Genomic DNA, 22,939 nt, shown 5'->3' with positions numbered 1-22,939 from the left:
TTGTACTGTAAATACCGAAAAAATACAGTATGGGAATGTCATTATAAACGCGACATTGTCACACTTTGTCATTGCAAATGAAATGGAGAATGCAGTGTTAGCTTGGTCGGACTCTAGCCAATGGCCAGTACAGTCGCCATCGGATATATCGGCCAAGGTGCTCACATATATCTAAACACGCCTCTATTGTCAAGGTGTTAGAGCGTGTGTTCAGATATTTTTGAGCACCTTGGCCGCTTCGATATATCTGATGGCGACTGTACACCAAATAAGAACATGCTCGTGGGGTTGTCGCACATATCTGTGTCACCTTGAATCTGTCGCGGCCGGCCGTGTCGCAACCCTTTGTCTGTCCGGCAATTGATTTCTGTTCTATTGTTGGCGTTAATGAAAAACGTCTATACGGCTCAATAAAGAGTATGTAAGGTAATACGGACAGTTGTACGCCGTGTCTAAATTTAGTAGTTTTAGCATAGCCAGGTACAGATCGCCAGCTGTTCGGTAGAATATACGTTTTATGCATCAAAATCAATCATTAAAAATAAAAAACAATAAATTTAATCTATTGTTTATTTTTCTTGTATATTTTTACTGAGGTGTGCCAATAAAGAGTATTCTATCTATCTATCTATGCACTAAAAATATATGAATTAGGGAGTAAATGTTGAGCAGTATTTTGGGTTAAGAACTACAGTTTAGCGAATTTTATCGATGTCTTTCATTACAAAACTGATTTAACCCTTTACCGGACAAACTTCGATTTTATATGGCAAAATTGACCACCCTATAACAATGATTAAAAACTTAATTTCGAAATGACAGGGTTTAAGCGCTGGTGGCCTAGCGGTGCGACTTCCAATACGGAGGTCGCGGGTTCAAACCCCGGCTCGTACCAATGAGTTTTTCGGAACTTATGTACGAAATATCATTTGATATTTACCAGTTAGTCCATGGAATTGGTACATTTCACCTAACATCAAATGAGGTACATTAGTTCTATTTTTTTAATATGTCGGTAGTGATGAAATGGTAATAAGTTGATAACAAATCCAAGTTTTCGACCTCGAATCCCTTGGGATCATTGTAAAATACATGAAAATCCATTCAATTTTAAGACTTTTTCAGTTTTTGTAAAAGAGAACCGGAGTTACGGCAAAAGTTACTATGCACACTTTCAAGAAGATGAAATTTGCAATTAATTGACAATATAGTTTTAATAGTCGCGTATGATTTCCAGGTATTAAGTCGCTTTTCGGCGAAGGAAAACATCGTGAAGAAACCGGACTTATCCCAACCAGGCCTAGTTTACCCTCTGGGTTGGGAGGTCAGATGGCAGTCGCTTTCGTAAAAACTAGTGCCTACGCTAAATCTTGGGATTAGTTGTCAAGCGGACCCCAGGCTCCCATGAGCCGTGGCAAAATGCCGGAACAACGCGAGGAAGGAAGAAAAAAAAAGGGTTAAATTTTTCGAAATATCTGACACTCGTTTAACCGTTAAAGGGATAAATTGCTCTAGCCTCCTAAAACCTGTGCTCCTAACAGTGTTAGTGCTGCACTCTGGCAGCAGAACATTGCAGTAATACTCCCTTGAATTAAAATTAACCTTTTCGACGCGAACGACAGATATATCCGAACGCGGGGCCAACGCCAATGACGGATTAACTTGCCACAAACCAACATAACCACGTATTAATCGCGGTCCCAACTGCTTTGTACAGTCAGCGTCAAATACTTTGTAGCAACCAAAGTGGCCAAATAGTTCGGTACACCATACTAAATATATGGTGTACCGAACTATTTGGCCACTTTGGTTGCTACAAAGTATTTGACGCTGACTGTACCAGTGGGTCCACGGATATTTTTTTTACCCGCTGTCCCACCTTTCTAATAAACAGGGGTCTATGGGTAATTTATTTCAAAAAAAATTCCCTTTACAACTTAACGCGGAGCTCCTATTTCTGGGCGGTTTTGCGTTCTGGCATCTGATTGTACCTAACCTACCTACCTAATGATTTTAGTGTGACGTCCCTGACAAATAACACTTAGGGGAAAAAGCGTAGGTAGGTAGGTTAGGTAGCTTCAGATACCCGCTTATTCGATTGAGCTGAAACGTTACGGTACCATCGAGCTGATTTGGTGATGGACACGGGAGGCTATAGGAACTCTGCAATAAAACAACGCAACCTAATTATGTTTAGTTATATTAGAATTGTCTCGATGAGTATTAGTTGCCTGTTGAAACAAAAGGACATTTAAGTACCGATAAATGCTTGCAGCAAACAAGGCGTGTTAAACACAAAAGCTGTCAGTCGGACGCCACGCCGCCAAAGTGCCAAAACTGAAATTGAACTTTATGCATATGCACGTAGGCCCATGTTGCTCTGTGGTCTGTGACGGATTAAGCCGTCTTCGGCGTTGGACGCGCGGTGCGGATATATCTGTCATTGGCGTCAAAAAGTATAAAATGTAATAATTAAAATAATTATATTAATCCATACCATAAGATGTAAGGTGTAGGTAGAAATAAAACGAATATCTTGGTCAATCAGACAATATTTTATTATACGTAATAATAATATCATTTGAGAATAACATTTCGTTATTACAAAAATATCGTTTTCTGCCTTTGTACGCACAGATCGCATATCGATGTACCATAAATAGCTCCATTTGTATTTTACGTGTTTCAGGGGGTTAGTAAGGCTTCATCGGTACCTACATCTGTAATACAGTAAGTAGTCCTGAGTGGACGCTGGAGTTGGGCGTGCAGCGGGGCGGGGCGTGCGGCGTGCAAGTTAAACAAATGCAAACGTATAGGAGCGGCCGCAGTGCACGCTGCTCAAATCCCTTGTGAGCCTGACGCCACGCTGCACGCTCCGCTTCGAGCGTCCACTCAGGCCTTACACTTAGGTAGGAAGCTCCACGGAAACAGTGCAAGCTTGGCTCTCAGTTTACTTATTATTTTTACAGTACATATGGTGCTACTTTTCCGCACTAGTGCGTAAATTAGTACATTACGATACAAGTGCGAAAAACAGGAAATTCAAAACGAGTGGCGATAAATTAAAACCATATGTACTGTAAATAACTATTACGGTACATATGGTGCTACTTTACCGCACTAGTGCGATAATTAGCACATTACTTAACTATTTCGAAAATTTAAAGGGCCATATGTACTGTAAAACTTTGTACGATACACGTGCGAATAGGTAATTCGCAATTCGTGTCGATTTAAAACACTCCCTTCGGTCGTGTTTTAATTTATTGCCACTCATTGCCAATTTCCGATTTTTAGCACTTGTACTATTATAGTAACAAACACAACTTGTCAGTCAGTGAGAACCAAGAAAATTATATTCATCCTTTTGGGTACAAGTACTAGCGTAAGACAAAGGCAGTATGATTATCTATACCTAAAGAACCTAAACCTAAAACCTAAAGGTTGTCTGGAAGAGATCGCTTTTTAGCGATAAGACCGCCTGTTGTTACCTGGTTCTATTTTCCTTTAAAATTCATTTGTAGTTTTACATGTATGTAAAATGTATAATTGTTGGTGCAATAAAGAATATTTACTTACTTACTTACTTACTATATCTATGAGACAGTCCTGGATGAAAACTGTCAGACCAAGATAACTTGGCAGCGATTTTGATAGCCCAGCCTGTGCAAGTGTTAAGTAAACGTCATAACGTCATATAAGTTTGACGTTTAAAATAACACTTGCACTGTCTAGGCTGTCAAAATCGCTGCCAACTTATCTTGTATAATATAATATTTTACTTACTTTTTCTTTAAACAATAATACTGTAGTTTGCATTAATATTTCCAATAAATTGTTGATGTGCTTGTTATTGTTTGTATGTAAATTCCATGTTGATGTGTAAAAGTGCCCTTGTGGCCTATTTGCTGAATAAATGTTGAAGTTGAACTAGTATGACTATCCTCCTAAGGCCCAAGATCCTACCTAAAGTATTATATGATCTGTGCTAAAGTACTGCTTCAGTTCCATGTAATTTAAATATTTAATTGGAACACAGTTGCATTTATTTGTTTCGTTAAATATTCAAACAAATAAAAATCAACTCTATTCCCTCCACTATAGATTCAAATTTCAGTGGCAAATTTTGGATTTTTTATTTGTATGGTTGGGCCTTAGGAGACAAATTTATATTGTTTTTCGAATAGTTAAACAGAAACAGTTTTTTTTAGTTTATAGGGACCGTGCGCGTTGGAGGGTCTGCCATCTTGTGGCCTGAATCGGAACTATAAACATGCACATGTACACGTCACGTGTTTTCTTGTGCATAGTAGGTTCTGCCATCTTGTGGGCTACATCGGAACAAAAAACATCACATTTACGCCTCGCGCCAAAAATCTGACGGCTCCTGTGCTGCCTCCTACAGTTCATGCACGCTCCCTATAGGTGCAGACGAATCGCCTGATGGTAAGCGATCATAAAATAAGCAAGTATAGTTTGGATTGGCACCAAAATACCAAATCTCGTTTTTAGGGTTCCGTATCCAAGGGGTAATAAAACGGGACCCAATTACTAAGACTCCGCTGTCCGTCTGTCACCAGGCTGTATCTCATGAACCGTGATAGACAGTTGAAATTTTCACAGATGTATTTCTGTTGTCGCTATAACAACAAACACTAAAAAGTACGGAACCCTTTGTGGGCCAGTCCGACTCGCACTTGTCCTCATTTTTTTCTTTTCTTAGTAAATAAAAGGGTTTAAACATAAAATGCAGTATCTATGTCTTAGTTTCACTAGTAAGTGAATTTATCTCTTCAACGGGTGAACTAGATTGAACCCTATCACTTTGCTTTAAAGTTCAAAATCATTGAAAGGTTCATGATATTTATCTAAACACATTCTAAAGAAATCATTAAAGCCTGAGAGACTTTCTCAGTGTTTCCGTGGAATGCTAACACATACTATAATCTTAAAAGAATGTAAATATAGTTCGTGTCATCCAAGAAGACGCGCAGATTTTACAAATATAACCCTTAATAACATTACTTTACGAGTCAAGGCCCGCGTCTTCGTGAATGACACGATCTATACAAGAATAACGAAACGGACGGCTGGTTAAGAAATAAAATGTTATTTATATTGCACATTGTTCAAGTGTTATTAATGTCAAAACAAAAACATATTAAAATGAGGATTCTCGTCTTAGTAATAAAAGTTATTTCGTACGCGTAGGGTCAAGCAGGGAACAGTGACAAGGAAAAAAATAGCCGAGTAGAGTATTTACTCAACCTAATTCCAACATGAGAGAGGCTCTTTATTTCCCTGTTAATACTACAGAAACCAGTCATCGAACAAATTTGAATGGACGAGCAATTGGTTATTCTAACACGTAAGGGCACAGTGTATAGCGCGATATTTGGGCGACTGAACCACCGTTTGCTTTGAGCCACTGTTCCCGCCTTGACCCTACGGACATTTTCTATCGAGTGTGAACATGTACTATTACATTATGATGAATTTCATTATATAAAAAACGCTGCCTTGTTGCAGAAAATTAAATAAATTATTTGTTTTAATTTGTTTAAGAAAGCATACATTTGTGACGTTTTCAACTAAAAGGCACATTGTCAGTTGTTGATAAGGGTGATTTCAAACTGAAGCTTAATGCAAACAGCGCCTTATTGACAACCGACAATACCCTTTTGGTTCAAAACGTCACATTTTATTGAGACTACAATACATTTGTAAAAGCGCTAGTAGGCAATATGGAATATGTCAAAGAGAATTTGAAATAGAGGTGGATTTACAAAAATAAACTTTGTAACCACAGTAAATTTACTGCCATCTTTCGACACATTATTAAAGCTTTTAGAACGCCATTTGACTTTGATCCTTATTGTATGGCCACATCGTTTCGAGCGATGGCGCCATAACCTTTAGCCGACGCCCGGTAAGATGGCGCCACTTTTTGATATTTATAAAATTTAACACATATCAGTGAAATAATAAGGATCAAAGTCAAATGGCGTTCTAAAAGTTTTAATCATGTGTCGAAAGATGGCAGTAAATTTACGTGGCTACAAAGTTTTCTTTGACAATACACCTCTATCTGAAATTCTCATTGAATATACCTTCGCCAAAAATTCATTGATTGTTATACATCTAAAAACTTTAAGACAGTTTTGTTCTAGACAACTATTGTAGATGGCGCTGTGTGGCTTCATACATTATGCGGCAACTATGGTTTCGAAAAGTTGATGTTCAACAAATCACCTCAATACATGATGGCGCTGTTCTTCTGATATCAAACTCAGGGCACGATTTTTTCTTAGACCTTACACGTCTCCCAAGCATCATGTCTAGTCAACTCTATGGCTGCTGTACGATGCAACGTTGGCGCAACTGCACAGTAACACTATTTTCTAAAGCGCTGACTAGACGCCGACGCTCAAAAGACGAAAAAGGTGGCCCTTATGCCCCGTTCACATCTATTCCAGTAGCATTCCAGTCCAGTGCCCGAAACTAGTGCTGGACTGGATCGTATCGTTTACATTAATTCCAGTCATTTTCATCATCCAGTGAATTTATAGACTGTTACCAAAAAAATACGTGTTCACTATTTAACGTTAAATCCAGCACTGTAGGGCTTGGTCGGCTCTTTATCATTTGTCACCATGCCTGTCACGTTCTAACAAGTATGTAAGTGCGAAAGTGATGGACATAGTTACAAGTGATAAAAATGGAACCAGCATGGATTGTCTGTCTACCAATGGTAGCCGAACGTTAATTGCAAATAACCATTATAAATTGAACCTTAAACCGTAACGGACGGTTACAGTGTACGGTTCAATTTATATTGGTAAATGTCTAGTAATGGTTAATTGCATTAAATTTGCCGTCTACACTATTCCAGTCACGCTGGATTGGGCGAGCTGGAATCAAAAAGTAGAGCGTAAATCCAGTCAATGGACTGGAATGTTCACTGGAATTAGTATATTCCAGTTACATTATTCCAGTAACATTCCAGTGCTGGATTCGATCACTGGACTGGAATGCTACCGGAATAGATGTGATCAAGGCATTATACAATCAATGGATCTTTGCTCAAGGATTAAGTGAATCACGAGCACTTTTACCATATATGTGAAGTTTTCAACCAAAAGGTTGTTGATAAGGTTGATTTCAACTTGAAGTTATATGGAAATAGCGCGTTATTGACAACAAACCCTTTTGGTTGAAAATGGCACATAAGTACATATAATCTCTATACAGTGTATAAGTATATTAACATGCATATTTGAGGTCATTTCAGACGAAGTCAATAAAAAATCAATCATTCCGTATTTGGATAAATTATGCAATATTTAAATTTCATGGTCAATCCATTATCAGATCTTTGGTCGTTAATGCTGGTAACCATTTTTGTTTTAATAATTGTGACAGTAAACAGTATCAAATCGGAATATTATCGAAAAAACTAGGAGATCATAATATTCACAACATTTTAAAGTCGTATTATACCGACTGGGGCTTGGACCTGAGATTTGTGTATTAGTATATATTATAAGATGTGGGGATCTTTTGTCTCTGTCGGACCTCTTACCGAATGAAAGGGAGATCCGATCCATACAACATTTAGTCTAAGTCTAACAATGAGTTTGTCATAAAAACAAGAGTACGGATGTAAAAATATATATTTTTACCGACGGCCGTTCTACCAGCTTATTATATTTTAAAAGGAGACATTGATCAATCGTAACTCACGCTCAACTTTTACATAACTACGATATGACTAATTTATTATTTATAGTAGAATAACGAATTATTTCTCAATTCAAAGACACAAATGTGAGTAAACTATCTTTGTTCAAGCAGAACTATTTCTTATTGCTTTTACTCCGCTCGATATTTGAGTCTTCTATTTAACCTACATAATGAATCCAGTATAACAGGATCAGGCATGAGTGGTAGGGGAAATGACCGAACGGGATAGTCTTATGTATCTTTCAGTATGAGTAGCAGAGAAAGCGCTATTATTGTGTGTCCTTGGCAGTCTCCATTTATTTGCCATCTTAGTATCGTTTATGGTGGGCAACAAATAACCCGACCAAATTACGTAGATTATTTTTGGTAAGTTGTCAGGAATATTAAAACGTGTTTTTAATTTTGTCGCATTGCGTATGTTCTGTCCCTCACGGGCGCACGCGTATAGCACATCTACACGATCTAGCTAGAACTAATTATATGAGAATTCGGGAACAACTCTAATTGATAATCGAGAGCAATTTATCGTTTTATTCCTTGAGCATCTCTACAAGGTAATTTGCTGCCCTTGCGACTTTAACACATTTACTGCCAACGTTTTCATACCGCTACGCTTGTAGCCGATCCCAGCGTTATCTCGCTTTGTAGAGGAAAGCGACTACGAACAGAGAACCCGCCGAGCGCATTCCCGAATGTGTTAAGCAAATCTCGGACTCATCTTCATTAGAACTGAACGCAATTTTTATTCGTTATTCCACTAAAATAATTGTAGTTTTTACAAATATTCTCTAATATCTCTATAAATTGAACGCCAAGAGGTTTGTTGCCTTCTTCACATACAACCAGACTAGACACGAAAGGCACGAAACTCACAACAAAACATCGAAAGGTTCACGGACCATTTCACGAGCAGGCGACAAAATAAAAGGGTGTATTTACGTTTTTCTGTTACTTGTTGTCATGGAATTGGCAAACTCTGAAATTCCTAATTTTATGGTATTTACTAAACATACAATTGTGTGGTAGTTATAAGTACGTCATAATTGATACACCTTTAAAACATTATAATGTCGTTATCAAAGTAAATTGATTATAATAGAGAGATAGTCTAAGAGAAAAACGTGCCCCTTAGTTTGACATCCAAAACAGATGGCGCTGTACTGCGTCATATGTTTTGCGGTCACTAAATTGTCACACGTTAATTTTTGACAGTCAGAGTTACCGCAAAATGTATGGAGCTGTACAGCGCTATCTGGTTTACCTGTCAAATTCTAAGCACGAAATTGTCTCAGATTTTACGCATCTTACTCAATCAATGTGTCATTGCTGCTATGTATTACGCTCTTATATCAATTCATAGTATTGCCACGAATCGAGTTACAACTTTTTTTAACATAATATTGTCATTAATTTGTTATATAAATTCATCATTTATTATTATTATTTTTTTGGCATAGATGACAAAACATAAAATAGTACATTACGATACAAGTGCGAAAAATAGGAAATTCGAAACGAGTGGCGATAAATTAAAACACGACCGAAGGGAGTGTTTTAAATCGACACGAGTTGCGAATTACCTATTCGCACATGTATCGTACAACGTTTTACAGTACATATGGCCCTTTAAATGTTCGACACAGTAACATAATATGCTACTTCTCGCACTAGTGCTATAAAGTAGCCCCATATGTACTGTAAATGTTATTGACAGATCAATAGAAGCAACGTACTTAATTCTACACACGCAAAAAAAAACGCAAAATGGTATTATAAAATTCTATTCGAGAAAAATTAATGTCCTTTTTAATTTCATCTATCCAAGTGAAATGGCCGATGAACCAATAAAATGAATCCTAATTACGTTAATTCTAAAAGAGTTATTATGCTAATAAACTTAATAGATACTAATATTTGGCGTAAACAATACTATACAATATAAAATAGTTGTATAAGGTAGAAACATTGATGTTATTGCATGATATCCCTCCACGAGAATAAAGCTGGTTTTGTATTGAGATTTGTTTGTTTCGACAAATTTTTCGTTATATATCGATAGGCTATAAGAAGTTAAAGCTGAAATATTCAGTGTCCAACTTGTAAAACACATTTTATTTTTAGGTCAAGAATGATACCTGTAGAAGTTAATATGATGTTCAGACATGGAAGTTTTTGTGAAAAAATCATATACCTGTTAACATTTTGTGCCCTATCAGGGTGTCATGTACCAACTACCTGTTACTAACATCTTTTGTAATGAACATGACATAGAATGTTGAATAAATTGAAATATCGACATGTCTATCATCGATGTTAACATAGCGTTATAGATATTTTTAACATTGTATAAAAAGATAGCTACCGCGAAATACACAACATGTTCGATATCTTCTTTGATACACCCATTGGTAGTTTTCTTATTTTTTGACACTGTATTCTACAGTTTACGCTTAATATATGTAATAAAGAAATTATGGTCGGAATTGTAATTGTTTTACATTCTTGAAAATTCCCGGTAAATTACAGCAAGTACAATTAAATATTTTAATTATTAATCTAAGACTGATTTATCGATATTATTATTCGTCGGTATTTCATCTTCTCAAGGACTCTTTTTTGCCACAAAAACTTCTATGTCTGATGATGTTGTTCGCACATGGCATCGTTATTTAAATCGTCTTAAAACTTTGACCGCCGAAGACGTCAAGTCACGTGCGCGGCCATAGCCCAATATGAACCTTATTGCATTCCAACAAGGTTCATAATGATGCGTCGCACACGATAGGCGTGACATTCTGAGGGTTAAACGTAAATTAAATATTAAAGGGACAACAACAATACAGTCACAACAGCTTGCAAAGTATACATAAATAACAAAAAAAAACTACGCTAAGTCACATTGGAAGCTCACGACATTGAGATAGAAGAAACATTACGCGACAATACACCTTATGACACATAGATTAAGGCTAAAACCTCTTGAGCGTGGCTATAATCTCTAACATCGTTTTAAAAAAATATCTATGTCTATATACTAGTAACGGTAGAAAGAATTTTCCTAATTGAGAGCTCGTCTTCTATGTAGAGGAAGTGTTCGGATTCTGGGGCCGCTCGCCATCTGGAATAAGGACACACTTGGTTTTTAGTTTTTTAAACTTTTTTTAATATTATAATTACAGTATCTACAGAACATAATAACAAAGATAATTGATTGTAATAGAGAGGTAAAGTCTAAGTAAAAAACGTGACCCTTAGACATCCAAAACAGATGTCAACTTTTGACAACATGTATTGTTATCGCAATATGTACGTAGTTTGTACAGCGCCATCTCGTTTACCTGTCAGATTCGCAGCATGAAATCATACACATCTTACTCAATCAATGTATCTTTAACACGTTTACATTCCGTATATGGATTCCGGCAAATCTCTATTATAAAGTCGTAAAGTTAACAATTCAGATTGGGACAGTGAACGTGTTAATAATAATCAATTGGAAGAAACATAAAGAAAGCATATTAAACATCATCTTTCTACTAAAATGCTATTTTATGTATTGCGGTCTATTCAAAATATTTAAAGATGAGTGAGTGATCACAAACACAAAATTATACAATATATAACAAAATACATACTTCACTTATACTGTAGGTACCCCAGCAAAATAAGTTTATTTACGCAAAATGCTATATCAAGAATGAAAGAAAGTTTGCTTTATGAATTTTTACTCACGACGGAACAGAAAAACGTGCGTTTGTGTGAGGAATTAACGTTTTAGTTAACAGAATGGTTCAATGAGGTGAAAAGCAAGAGTTCCTAGGGCCTATAAACATAATTTTTTTGTAAAAGCACTCGGTTATGGCACTTATGGCTAGGCCACGAATCTGCCGATTATTAACCTTGTACCTTCATGGGTAGGACCCAAAAGACGTAGAACACCCGTATGGATGTGGTATATAGTTCAACTTACAAATACGTGTAGGTAGGAGGTTGAAGATAGCAGCAGAAGATCCATGCGCGGACTCCTCGGTTTGACAAATAAATTAGATAAGTAAGAGTGTGTGGGCGTATGCAAGTGCACTAGTACCTCAGGCGTCGGCGACGGACGTGTTGGCGAGCGAGCCGTCCCACGCCGCCTCCTTGTGCAGCGCGGCCTGGCGCTTCTTCTCTGTAATGTAACACGACATACTTCTGTTAGCGACATTTGTGTTAACTATTTCAAGAGTACTGCTAGATAGATTCATGTATCACGTGACTCCAAACATGCACTTGCATTGAATTGGGTGCCGGTAATGTTACTGTTATATTTGGCGATGATGATGTGGTGACACTGATAAGATAGTGTCAAGCTTCACACTAAAGAGCCACCTGCCATATCAATCGCTGCCAGCACCGTGTCACCCCGCAAGCTGTATATCGACCGAGTTATCGGCCTATGAGTTTCACTAGTCGTTATACCGCCTGCGGAAAGTCACCCGCAAGCTGAATATCGACCGAGCTATCGACCTATGAGTTTCACTAGTCGTTATACCGCCTGTGGAGAGTCACCCGCAAGCTGTATATCGACCGAGCTATCGACCTATGAGTTTCACTAGTCGTTATACCGCCTGCGGAGCCTTGTTCCGTGCTGGTAATGTGAGTGTTACCTCTGGCTCGGGTGATGAGGCGGCGCTCCTCGGCGCGCTCCTGGCGCGCGGTGCTGAGCTTGTTCCGTGCTGGTAATGTGAGTGTTACCTCTGGCTCGGGTGATGAGGCGGCGCTCCTCGGCGCGCTCCTGGCGCGCGGTGCTGAGCTTGTTCCGTGCTGGTAATGTGAGTGTTACCTCTGGCTCGGGTGATGAGGCGGCGCTCCTCGGCGCGCTCCTGGCGCGCGGTGCTGAGCTTGTTCCGTGCTGGTAATGTGAGTGTTACCTCTGGCTCGGGTGATGAGGCGGCGCTCCTCGGCGCGCTCCTGGCGCGCGGTGCTGAGCTTGTTCCGTGCTGGTAATGTGAGTGTTACCTCTGGCTCGGGTGATGAGGCGGCGCTCCTCGGCGCGCTCCTGGCGCGCGGTGCTGAGCTTGTTCCGTGCTGGTAATGTGAGTGTTACCTCTGGCTCGGGTGATGAGGCGGCGCTCCTCGGCGCGCTCCTGGCGCGCGGTGCTGAGCTTGTTCCGTGCTGGTAATGTGAGTGTTACCTCTGGCTCGGGTGATGAGGCGGCGCTCCTCGGCGCGCTCCTGGCGCGCGGTGCTGAGCTTGTTCCGTGCTGGTAATGTGAGTGTTACCTCTGGCTCGGGTGATGAGGCGGCGCTCCTCGGCGCGCTCCTGGCGCGCGGTGCTGAGCTTGTTCCGTGCTGGTAATGTGAGTGTTACCTCTGGCTCGGGTGATGAGGCGGCGCTCCTCGGCGCGCTCCTGGCGCGCGGTGCTGAGCTTGTTCCGTGCTGGTAATGTGAGTGTTACCTCTGGCTCGGGTGATGAGGCGGCGCTCCTCGGCGCGCTCCTGGCGCGCGGTGCTGAGCTTGTTCCGTGCTGGTAATGTGAGTGTTACCTCTGGCTCGGGTGATGAGGCGGCGCTCCTCGGCGCGCTCCTGGCGCGCGGTGCTGAGCTTGTTCCGTGCTGGTAATGTGAGTGTTACCTCTGGCTCGGGTGATGAGGCGGCGCTCCTCGGCGCGCTCCTGGCGCGCGGTGCTGAGCTTGTTCCGTGCTGGTAATGTGAGTGTTACCTCTGGCTCGGGTGATGAGGCGGCGCTCCTCGGCGCGCTCCTGGCGCGCGGTGCTGAGCTTGTTCCGTGCTGGTAATGTGAGTGTTACCTCTGGCTCGGGTGATGAGGCGGCGCTCCTCGGCGCGCTCCTGGCGCGCGGTGCTGAGCTTGTTCCGTGCTGGTAATGTGAGTGTTACCTCTGGCTCGGGTGATGAGGCGGCGCTCCTCGGCGCGCTCCTGGCGCGCGGTGCTGAGCTTGTTCCGTGCTGGTAATGTGAGTGTTACCTCTGGCTCGGGTGATGAGGCGGCGCTCCTCGGCGCGCTCCTGGCGCGCGGTGCTGAGCTTGTTCCGTGCTGGTAATGTGAGTGTTACCTCTGGCTCGGGTGATGAGGCGGCGCTCCTCGGCGCGCTCCTGGCGCGCGGTGCTGAGCTTGTTCCGTGCTGGTAATGTGAGTGTTACCTCTGGCTCGGGTGATGAGGCGGCGCTCCTCGGCGCGCTCCTGGCGCGCGGTGCTGAGCTTGTTCCGTGCTGGTAATGTGAGTGTTACCTCTGGCTCGGGTGATGAGGCGGCGCTCCTCGGCGCGCTCCTGGCGCGCGGTGCTGAGCTTGTTCCGTGCTGGTAATGTGAGTGTTACCTCTGGCTCGGGTGATGAGGCGGCGCTCCTCGGCGCGCTCCTGGCGCGCGGTGCTGAGCTTGTTCCGTGCTGGTAATGTGAGTGTTACCTCTGGCTCGGGTGATGAGGCGGCGCTCCTCGGCGCGCTCCTGGCGCGCGGTGCTGAGCTTGTTCCGTGCTGGTAATGTGAGTGTTACCTCTGGCTCGGGTGATGAGGCGGCGCTCCTCGGCGCGCTCCTGGCGCGCGGTGCTGAGCTTGTTCCGTGCTGGTAATGTGAGTGTTACCTCTGGCTCGGGTGATGAGGCGGCGCTCCTCGGCGCGCTCCTGGCGCGCGGTGCTGAGCTTGTTCCGTGCTGGTAATGTGAGTGTTACCTCTGGCTCGGGTGATGAGGCGGCGCTCCTCGGCGCGCTCCTGGCGCGCGGTGCTGAGCTTGTTCCGTGCTGGTAATGTGAGTGTTACCTCTGGCTCGGGTGATGAGGCGGCGCTCCTCGGCGCGCTCCTGGCGCGCGGTGCTGAGCTTGTTCCGTGCTGGTAATGTGAGTGTTACCTCTGGCTCGGGTGATGAGGCGGCGCTCCTCGGCGCGCTCCTGGCGCGCGGTGCTGAGCTTGTTCCGTGCTGGTAATGTGAGTGTTACCTCTGGCTCGGGTGATGAGGCGGCGCTCCTCGGCGCGCTCCTGGCGCGCGGTGCTGAGCTTGTTCCGTGCTGGTAATGTGAGTGTTACCTCTGGCTCGGGTGATGAGGCGGCGCTCCTCGGCGCGCTCCTGGCGCGCGGTGCTGAGCTTGTTCCGTGCTGGTAATGTGAGTGTTACCTCTGGCTCGGGTGATGAGGCGGCGCTCCTCGGCGCGCTCCTGGCGCGCGGTGCTGAGCTTGTTCCGTGCTGGTAATGTGAGTGTTACCTCTGGCTCGGGTGATGAGGCGGCGCTCCTCGGCGCGCTCCTGGCGCGCGGTGCTGAGCTTGACGCCCAGCGCGCCCGACACCAGCCGCCGCGCCAGAGCCGTACACGTTTCTGGACGTTGTCTGTAATCACAATATTACAACTTTAAAGTAAGTAGTAAGATAAATAAAAACGGCTAACAGTGCCATATTTACCAATAAGCAAAGTAAGGTATTGCCCGGGCAACACATCTCGTAGGACACCTAAACTACAGGAATCGAAAAATCGAAACTGATAAATGCTCCGGGACAAAAGCACCTTGGTCTAAAAAAGCATAAAGCATCAAACATTTCATAATACGGCACTGATAGGCAACATGAAATATCCATTCTTTTGATGGTCATCAGCAGTACTCAGTACACATCACAAACACCGGACTGGCTGGCTCTGCGTGGTGATACCTCGGCAGCTCATGGACACAATATTGTCACCTGTAGGGCAGCAGGAACTCAGCTCACTTCTTGGCCTTGTTGCGGGACTCGAGCCTGCTGTGGCGGCCGACACCGGACTAGCGGCCCCTGCGTGCTGACACCTCGGCAGCTGACAGACACAGTATTGTCACCTGTAGGGCTGCAGGAACTCAGCTCACTTCTTGGCCTTGTTGCGGGACTCGAGCCTGCTGTGGCGGCCGACACCGGACTAGCGGCCCCTGCGTGCTGACACCTCGGCAGCTGACAGACACAGTATTGTCACCTGTAGGGCTGCAGAAACTCGGCGCACTTCTTGGCCTTGTTGCGAGACTCGAGCGTGGCCTCCTGCAGCGGCCGACATCGGACTAGCTGCCTTTGCGTTCGGAGCACCTCCGCAGCTGGAATAGAGGAAATAGCAATATGAATAAAGCAATCATTAGGGTTCCGTACCCAAAGGGTCAAACGGGACCCTATTACTGAGACTACGCTGTCCGTCCATCCGTCCGTCTGTCACCAGGCTGTATCTCATGAACCGTGATAATTAGCCAGTTGAAATTTCTGCAGATTATGTATTTCTGTTGCCGCTATAACAACAAATACTAAAAACAGAATAAAATAAATATTTCTTTCCAATCTCGAGGTCCTCATCCAATCACCGAAGTTAAGCAACGTCGGGCGGGGTCAGTACTTGGATGGGTGACCGTTTTTGTAGATAATGGTACGGAACCCTTCCTGTGCGAGTCCGGCTCGCACTTGGCCGGTTTTTTTTTTAGTTGTGTAGTTTAATTGGCCAGAGTAAAAAGTCCGGATTCATAATTAGCACGTTGCTTGATAAAAGTCATTGTAGACAGAGCCGAAGACTTGAGTGCAATAATGTCCTCATTTATGTAAGATTGGAAGCATTTGTCCCGTGGCGTTCTTTTTCCGCCTGACCAAATGCCAAATATGCATTATGGGATCATTGAGACATGGTGCCTCTCTGGGTACCTACTTTTTAAAGGAAAATAACTGAAGACAATATGACTATAACCAGAAGTTTTGATGTCATTAAATATAATAACATAAGACTCACACGTAGTTATTATGTCTTAAATTACAGGTAGAGGTTTGTTTGTTAAATATATTTTATATTTTTGCTGGGTTACTTTGTTATTGAGCCAAATAGATATTTTCCACGCGTAAATGTAACATATTAGGCATCCGGTAAAAACCAATACACATCACGTATACGAGTATAACGGCACGTTCTGGAACACTCACTACATATTTATGACGGTGCGGCATGCGATCAAATCGTATAAATAACGTATGTCCGTCAAAACCGGACGGGGGCAATGACCGCCGGTGACAGATTTAAAAAAGTCTTGTGAGGTAAACATGTTTTGTTGGAAATAATGGAGACGGCATCTGCTTGTTTTAATCCCTGTTTTTCTGTTTATATATAATAGTCCGGGGTCTCCTATTTTGCATTTCGTACACAATAAACAATGAACCTGTCTGGTCAATATTTAAATAGTTTTTCGAGCCTCAGTAATAACTTGTTTAAACACGTTTCAATTTTAATGACTTCCTTGCAGAAAAGCATTGTGATGATTAAATGATTATACATGTATAACGTAAAATATATCAACTAGAATTGAATACAAATGAATATTAATAAATAATAAATATTATATGACATTATTACACAAATTGACTAAGTCTCACAGTAAGCTCATTAAGGCTTGTATTGTGGGTACTTAGACAACGATATACATATATAATGTAGTGTAAGACGATATTATTTGGCAAATTTCATAGTTCTAGGTCAACGGAGAGTACCCAATACATTTTGATTTCCTCGAGATATACGTTTTTTGCGGCATAAACGGCCGTATCTTTTTTATTAAATATTATAAAACAACAATTTATACATATATTTTATGTAAATATTTATAAATACTCAAATCAATTGAAATAGTAACAATAAACTCAATACGGTCGGTTTACTGTTAACATCTTGTTTCAATAGTTTTTATTATTATTTAAATAGATCCGTACTCAACTGGCCATAAAGTCCGTAACTGTGTCAACAATTTAACCATTACGAATTGAACCGAAAATCGAAACGGTTACAGTTTATGGTTCAATTTGTAATGGTTCATGGTCAATTCTAATTACCGTTCAGCCAACACTGGTACACATTACTAGCAGTTGATATCCGAGCTTAAAGCATCGCAGATAGTGATTCTTTATAGGTACCGTAAAACCACCCAACTATAGTCCAAAGCTCCCAACTATGGTCCACAAATAAACTAAATTTTTCTCGTTCAGGTGTGTATTCTACTATATTTTTGTAGTTCTAAGGCAAGGATGTTTATAAATGGAAGGTAAAACTAGGAGTAAACCAAAAGGAACATTGGTATAGATACTTAATTTCCTTTCGAACTTGTGGACCATAGTTGCAGTATTGGACTATAGTTGTGTAGGTTTACGGTAGTTGAAATACTTATAGTACTTTTTTGTTGAGATTTTATAAAAGGTTTTTAACATTGAAATACAGCTGGCAAAGGACCAAAACAAATATTAAGCTCAAATTGTTCCATCTAATCAAATTACAGTCAAAATGTTAGGTTAACTGATGTGCAAACAGATAAAGATCGACATTGGCACAAGTCCACGGTGAATTAGTCATTTAATACCTATATAGTTTAGTAGCTTTTTAAGTCTTAAATATGTTGATGCGTATTAGAAACATAGACTTTATTTCTTTGGGGCAAAGTTGACTTTCGTATAAAGGCTATGTGGGCATAATAAAATTGTAGTGTTTTCTTTGGTGATTCGGTAGTGCTATACTTATTGATATTGATGTTCTCAGCAATAACTGGCGGGATGAGTCAAGTTTACAAAAAATAATAATACCTGTAGACTATTTATAAATTGTTTTAAAATGTTTAATTAGTTATATAAAAAAAAAAAAACGCCACATTTTCCCAACCATGGCACCTATTTATTTAAACTTCAAAAATACGAAACGATTATACGAAAAATCTTTAAAATTACTTCTTATTTTGAAGGCAGCACTATTTCGTATTATTCTGTAGATATAATACTATTAAATAGAAATGCAATAATACATAGGAGTACACTGATTTAAACTTCCACGATTTTTACACATTATTAACTAACACATCCGGGACTTAATCGCGTATTAAGTTTTAAATATACCTCCGACGTTTCGAGGACGGCGTTGTCCCCGTGGTCTCGGAGAAGAAGAGGAGGTAAACTTAAAACTTAATACGCGATTAAGCCCCGTTTGTGTTAGTTAATAATACATAGGACTGTTTGAGCTTTCCGCTTCGAACCCATTCAGGGTCCTCTTTAACTAGAGCGACAACATCAACCTATACGAGTTGCCATTGTCATTGGTTTGTTTGGGTGTCTTGGCCAATTCACCTCGCTGTTGCCGGCCGGCGCGCGTTGCGTCCTTCTGCGGTTGCGTCACTAGGTCGTCGAACCTGCGAGATTGCGCGCAAGTAGGTTGCTCGTGTTGTTATTGGTAACGTACTAAGCAATGCTCATAAGACCCTGTGGGTTCAGGTTCTTCTCTCACTCTCACTTAGCGTAAGCGTGAGCGAGATATCTGTGCGACGCGGTTATCTCAAGTTTTTTTTATTAATTTTAATTTTTTGTAAGTTTTAACAAAATAAAGTAATCGACGAATTAGATCAAAAATAAAATTGCGCATTTTTATAGAAGCTAAAATAATGATCATTTTATTTTAGCTTTTGTGCAAAAAAAATTAAAGTTAAGGTAATGATTTTTTATCATATCACATTTCGCATAGTTTTTTTTGGGCGAATTATAACCTAAGCATAAGGTTATTTATTTATTTATTTAAGAAACAAACAGTCTTTTATATTTACATATAACACAGGAACTTTTCTTAAAACTAGACTTACAGTTTCCTTAATTAAAATATTTTAACATAATGCTTATTAAGTAGTTTCTACATAGTAAAACAGAGCTATTTGTGCGTGCAAAAACAAAACACAAAAAAAGAAAAGAAAAATGATGAGAATAAAAATATAAGAGCATTGTAACAACCTTATGGTATTGTGTGTTATGTTGCGATAAGGCCGCCTGTTGTTTACCTCTATCTTCATGTATTATATGTGTTTCCATGTACATTTTTTTCAGAGGTTGTACAATAAAGAGGATTTGTATTGTATTGTTCAATTAGTTATTTAGCTCCTTTCTATTTAATAAAATTCAAGGTTCCAGCAGCGTAAATTTAAATGTAACTTAATTTATTTTTTTAGTTTTATATTTGTTTTATTTTAACCGTTGTTTTGTTATTGTTACTTGTTTAGTTTATCCCGATTTTGAGGTTATCGCCCACAACTTAGAACAGAAAATAAACTCTGAATTATACTGGAATAATAATATTCCTATAAAACTACTTAAGTTTGCCCCATTAACATCAGTGGAGTGCAAGCGGAGTTTTTCAGCACTTAAGTATATTTTTGATGTAAAAAGAAATAGACTGACTGCAGAAAATTTGGAAAAAATACTGATTATTTTCTTTAATAAATCTATACTTTAACAAACTTTTGTATTTATTGACTAGGAATTAAAATTTAAGTCAAGTAAGAAATTAATTAAATGATTACATATTTGAATAATTTTGGAGTCATGTCCACATTATTGCGAGCAATGACGCAAATTTGTCCGATCTCTGCTCTTGACACAAGTATCTTGTATACCTAAATAGAGTCGCCAACCTGCATATTGTTAAGTTATGAAGTTACTGAAACGAAAGCGAAACTCCAGATATGACAAAAGACCCCAAAAATGTAAGCCAAGTAAATAGGATAATGATGATGATGATATATGCAAGACGGCGTGCTATTAGTCACCAGTCTTAGTGAGGAATTTTCAATTTTTAAGGAGCAAATATTGAGCTTGATGAAACTTCTTGGGAACCAGATTAAAAGCCTTAGCCACGCTCAGGATGTTATGGAGATGAGACATCGGAGAAAGTATCTACTCTTCAATGGTGTTCCAGAGGATCCGGCCGAAACTGTAAGTTTGCGCATCGCTGACATTATTACTGACCAATTAAAAATCTCCGGTGTCTCGACTGCTTCATTTAAAGCATGTCACCGACTTGGCAAGCCATCTGAGGGTCGCAACAGGCCTATTCTTGTGAGGTTCACTGATATGGACCTAAAGTCAACTGTGTGGCAGAAGAAGACCTCTTGTAAGGGAACCACATACGCCATTTCTGAGTTCCTTACGCCTCAGCGGCAAGCATTGTTTGTGCAGGCACGTAAGGCTTTTGGGATGAGAAGTTGCTGGTCCATTGGTGGCAACATCTTTGTAAAGTTGACCTCGGGCAGGCGTGAACGCATTGAATCGAATGAAGATGTTGAGCGCCTGAAGCCTCTTAGCGACAACCAGCAGCCTCGTTCGTCGTCGACGCCTGACTCCGGCGCTGCTGGTGCGAAGAATGCCGATGCCGTCTTAGATGTCCCCAGCAACCAGACCGGCCGCCCCCGGCGTGCCGGGAAGTCATAATTTCTAAGTTTGTAGTGTGCTGTATTCAATTTTTCTCCTGTTTCCTTTTTTATGTTATCTTCACCATGGCAGTAGGTAGTTCATAGTCCATTTGTTAATATTGTCATCTTACCCGTTTTTTTTTTTAGTTATAATTTCATTTGTTTTTGCACACACTTCACACTAGCTGGTCTGACAGTGACATTGACATTTTTGACGTCAGTTTAGTCTGGAGAGTTTGAGTCAATGTTTAAACCGTTTCTGTTTACTACAATAGTATGTTTTGTCATTATAATCGTGACCTGCTGCCATTTATGTAATTTTACTTTGTTTTTAATTTCCGATAGTTGCTTATTCTGTAATCTCACAAGCTAACCAGCAGGATAAGCAGAGTTTTTTTTTTGTGGCTATATCTTGTATTTATAATTTATTTTTTATAAATATTTTGTAGTCATATTATTATATATTTATTACGTATTTTAATTATTTATGTCTGACGATGAAACTTTTTATTCTGCTAGTATTGACAGTATTTCTTTTCATTCTCTAGATTCCTTTGATATTTCTCACACTTTGGGCACTCTCGTGTCTCGCGAATTTCTCAACTCCGGTGACTTTAATGTATGCCATATTAATGCCCAAAGTATCCCTTCTCACTATAGTGAACTTATTGAGACATTTCAGTCCGACTTTGTCCATGCCATCTTGGTGTCGGAAAGCTGGTTAAAGCCTACCCTAGACTCGACATCCTATGCCTTGCCTGGTTATGTGTTGATCAGGAATGACCGAATTGGCAAGGGCGGTGGTGGCGTAGCCATTTACCTTAGAAGTACCATTCCGTACAAATTGTTAAATTCGACTCCTTCTCTTTACACTGGCTCAGCGGAATGGATATTTCTCGAGGTGATTGTCAAAGGGGTTAAGGCAGTCCTGGGTGTAATTTATAGTCCCCCCACCGTCGACTACTTTTCTCATCTGGAACGAATTCTTGAGTCCGTGAGTTCTGATTACGCACATCACCTTATCATGGGGGATCTAAACACTGACCTTCTGAAAGACACGTCACATTCTCGTAAACTTAGGTCATTACTTCAGTCGGTCAGTTTCTCTCTTCTTCCATTGGATCCGACTCATCATACAGCGTCATCGGACACTTGGCTCGATGTGATCATTACTTCATCGCCAAGTCTTGTCACTAAGTTAGGGCAGTTCATGGCGCCAGGTTTCTCTCACCATGATCTTATATATGCATCCTACAAAATCAAGGCACCTAAATGCAAACCGGCTCTAATTCATATGCGTAGCTTCGCCAAGATTAATCCTGAATCTCTTTTAAAAGATGCCGCTGCTATCGATTGGTCTCCTGTGCTCTCGACCTCATCAACTGACGCTAAGGTTTCTCTGTTTAATGATGCGATTCTGGGGCTCTTTGACAAGCATGCGCCTGTTCATACTGTTAGAGTAAGGCGTCCACCGGCTCCTTGGATCACTGAGGGCGTCCGAATGGCAATGAGAAGGAGGAACAGAGCTTTCGGGCTCTTTAAACGTGACCGCACGGATGAGAACTGGAATCTCTTTAAATCAGCTCGTAATCGTTGCAACCAGATGGTACGTGCAGCGAAGCGACGATTTATTCACCGTAATGTTTCCTCTTCGTCTATGGCCGATGTTTGGAAATTCCTCAGATCTCTTGGCCTGGGAAAATCCCCCAACAGTTTTAATGGCAGTTCCTTTTCTCTCAATGACCTTAACAGGCATTTTTCCTCCGCTCCTTCTGTTGACACCGCTACTAAGGCCATTACACTTTCTAACATCTCTTCTTTGATTTCTCTTATCTCAGATTCTTTCTCATTCTGTCCTGTTTCTGAATTTGACATAAAGGTCATTATTAAAGCTATCAAGTCAAAAGCCGTAGGTTGTGATGATGTGGGTCGTTACATGATTGTGTCGGTCCTCGACTGCGTACTTCCTGTACTTGCTGACATTATCAACACTTCACTGGCCACTGGCG

General features: G+C 41.1%; 2 protein-coding genes across 3 annotated transcripts in view; both read right to left on the bottom strand.

The window, feature by feature from the left end:
- The window catches only part of LOC133531637 (uncharacterized), a 72,461-nt gene that overhangs the window by 8,662 nt on the left and 40,860 nt on the right, over nt 1-22,939 (bottom strand). The gene's annotated exons all lie outside the window — the stretch shown is intronic.
- Nucleotides 2,537-22,939, bottom strand: part of LOC133531642 (uncharacterized) — a 64,147-nt gene continuing 43,744 nt past the window's right edge. For both annotated transcript variants that reach the window (XM_061869978.1, XM_061869987.1), the window contains 4 exons: nt 15,674-15,788; nt 14,942-15,063; nt 11,831-11,911; nt 2,537-10,861 (listed from right to left, as the gene is read on the bottom strand). In XM_061869978.1, the coding sequence (XP_061725962.1) occupies nt 11,832-11,911; nt 14,942-15,063; nt 15,674-15,788 (317 nt within the window). In that variant the 3' untranslated portion in view covers nt 2,537-10,861; nt 11,831. The remainder of the gene's footprint in view (nt 10,862-11,830; nt 11,912-14,941; nt 15,064-15,673; nt 15,789-22,939) is intronic.

This window comes from Cydia pomonella, chromosome 2 (genome assembly GCF_033807575.1).
Source record: "Cydia pomonella isolate Wapato2018A chromosome 2, ilCydPomo1, whole genome shotgun sequence".
Lineage (NCBI taxonomy): Eukaryota > Metazoa > Arthropoda > Insecta > Lepidoptera > Tortricidae > Cydia > Cydia pomonella.
This window is presented reverse-complemented; position numbering and strand designations above follow the sequence as displayed.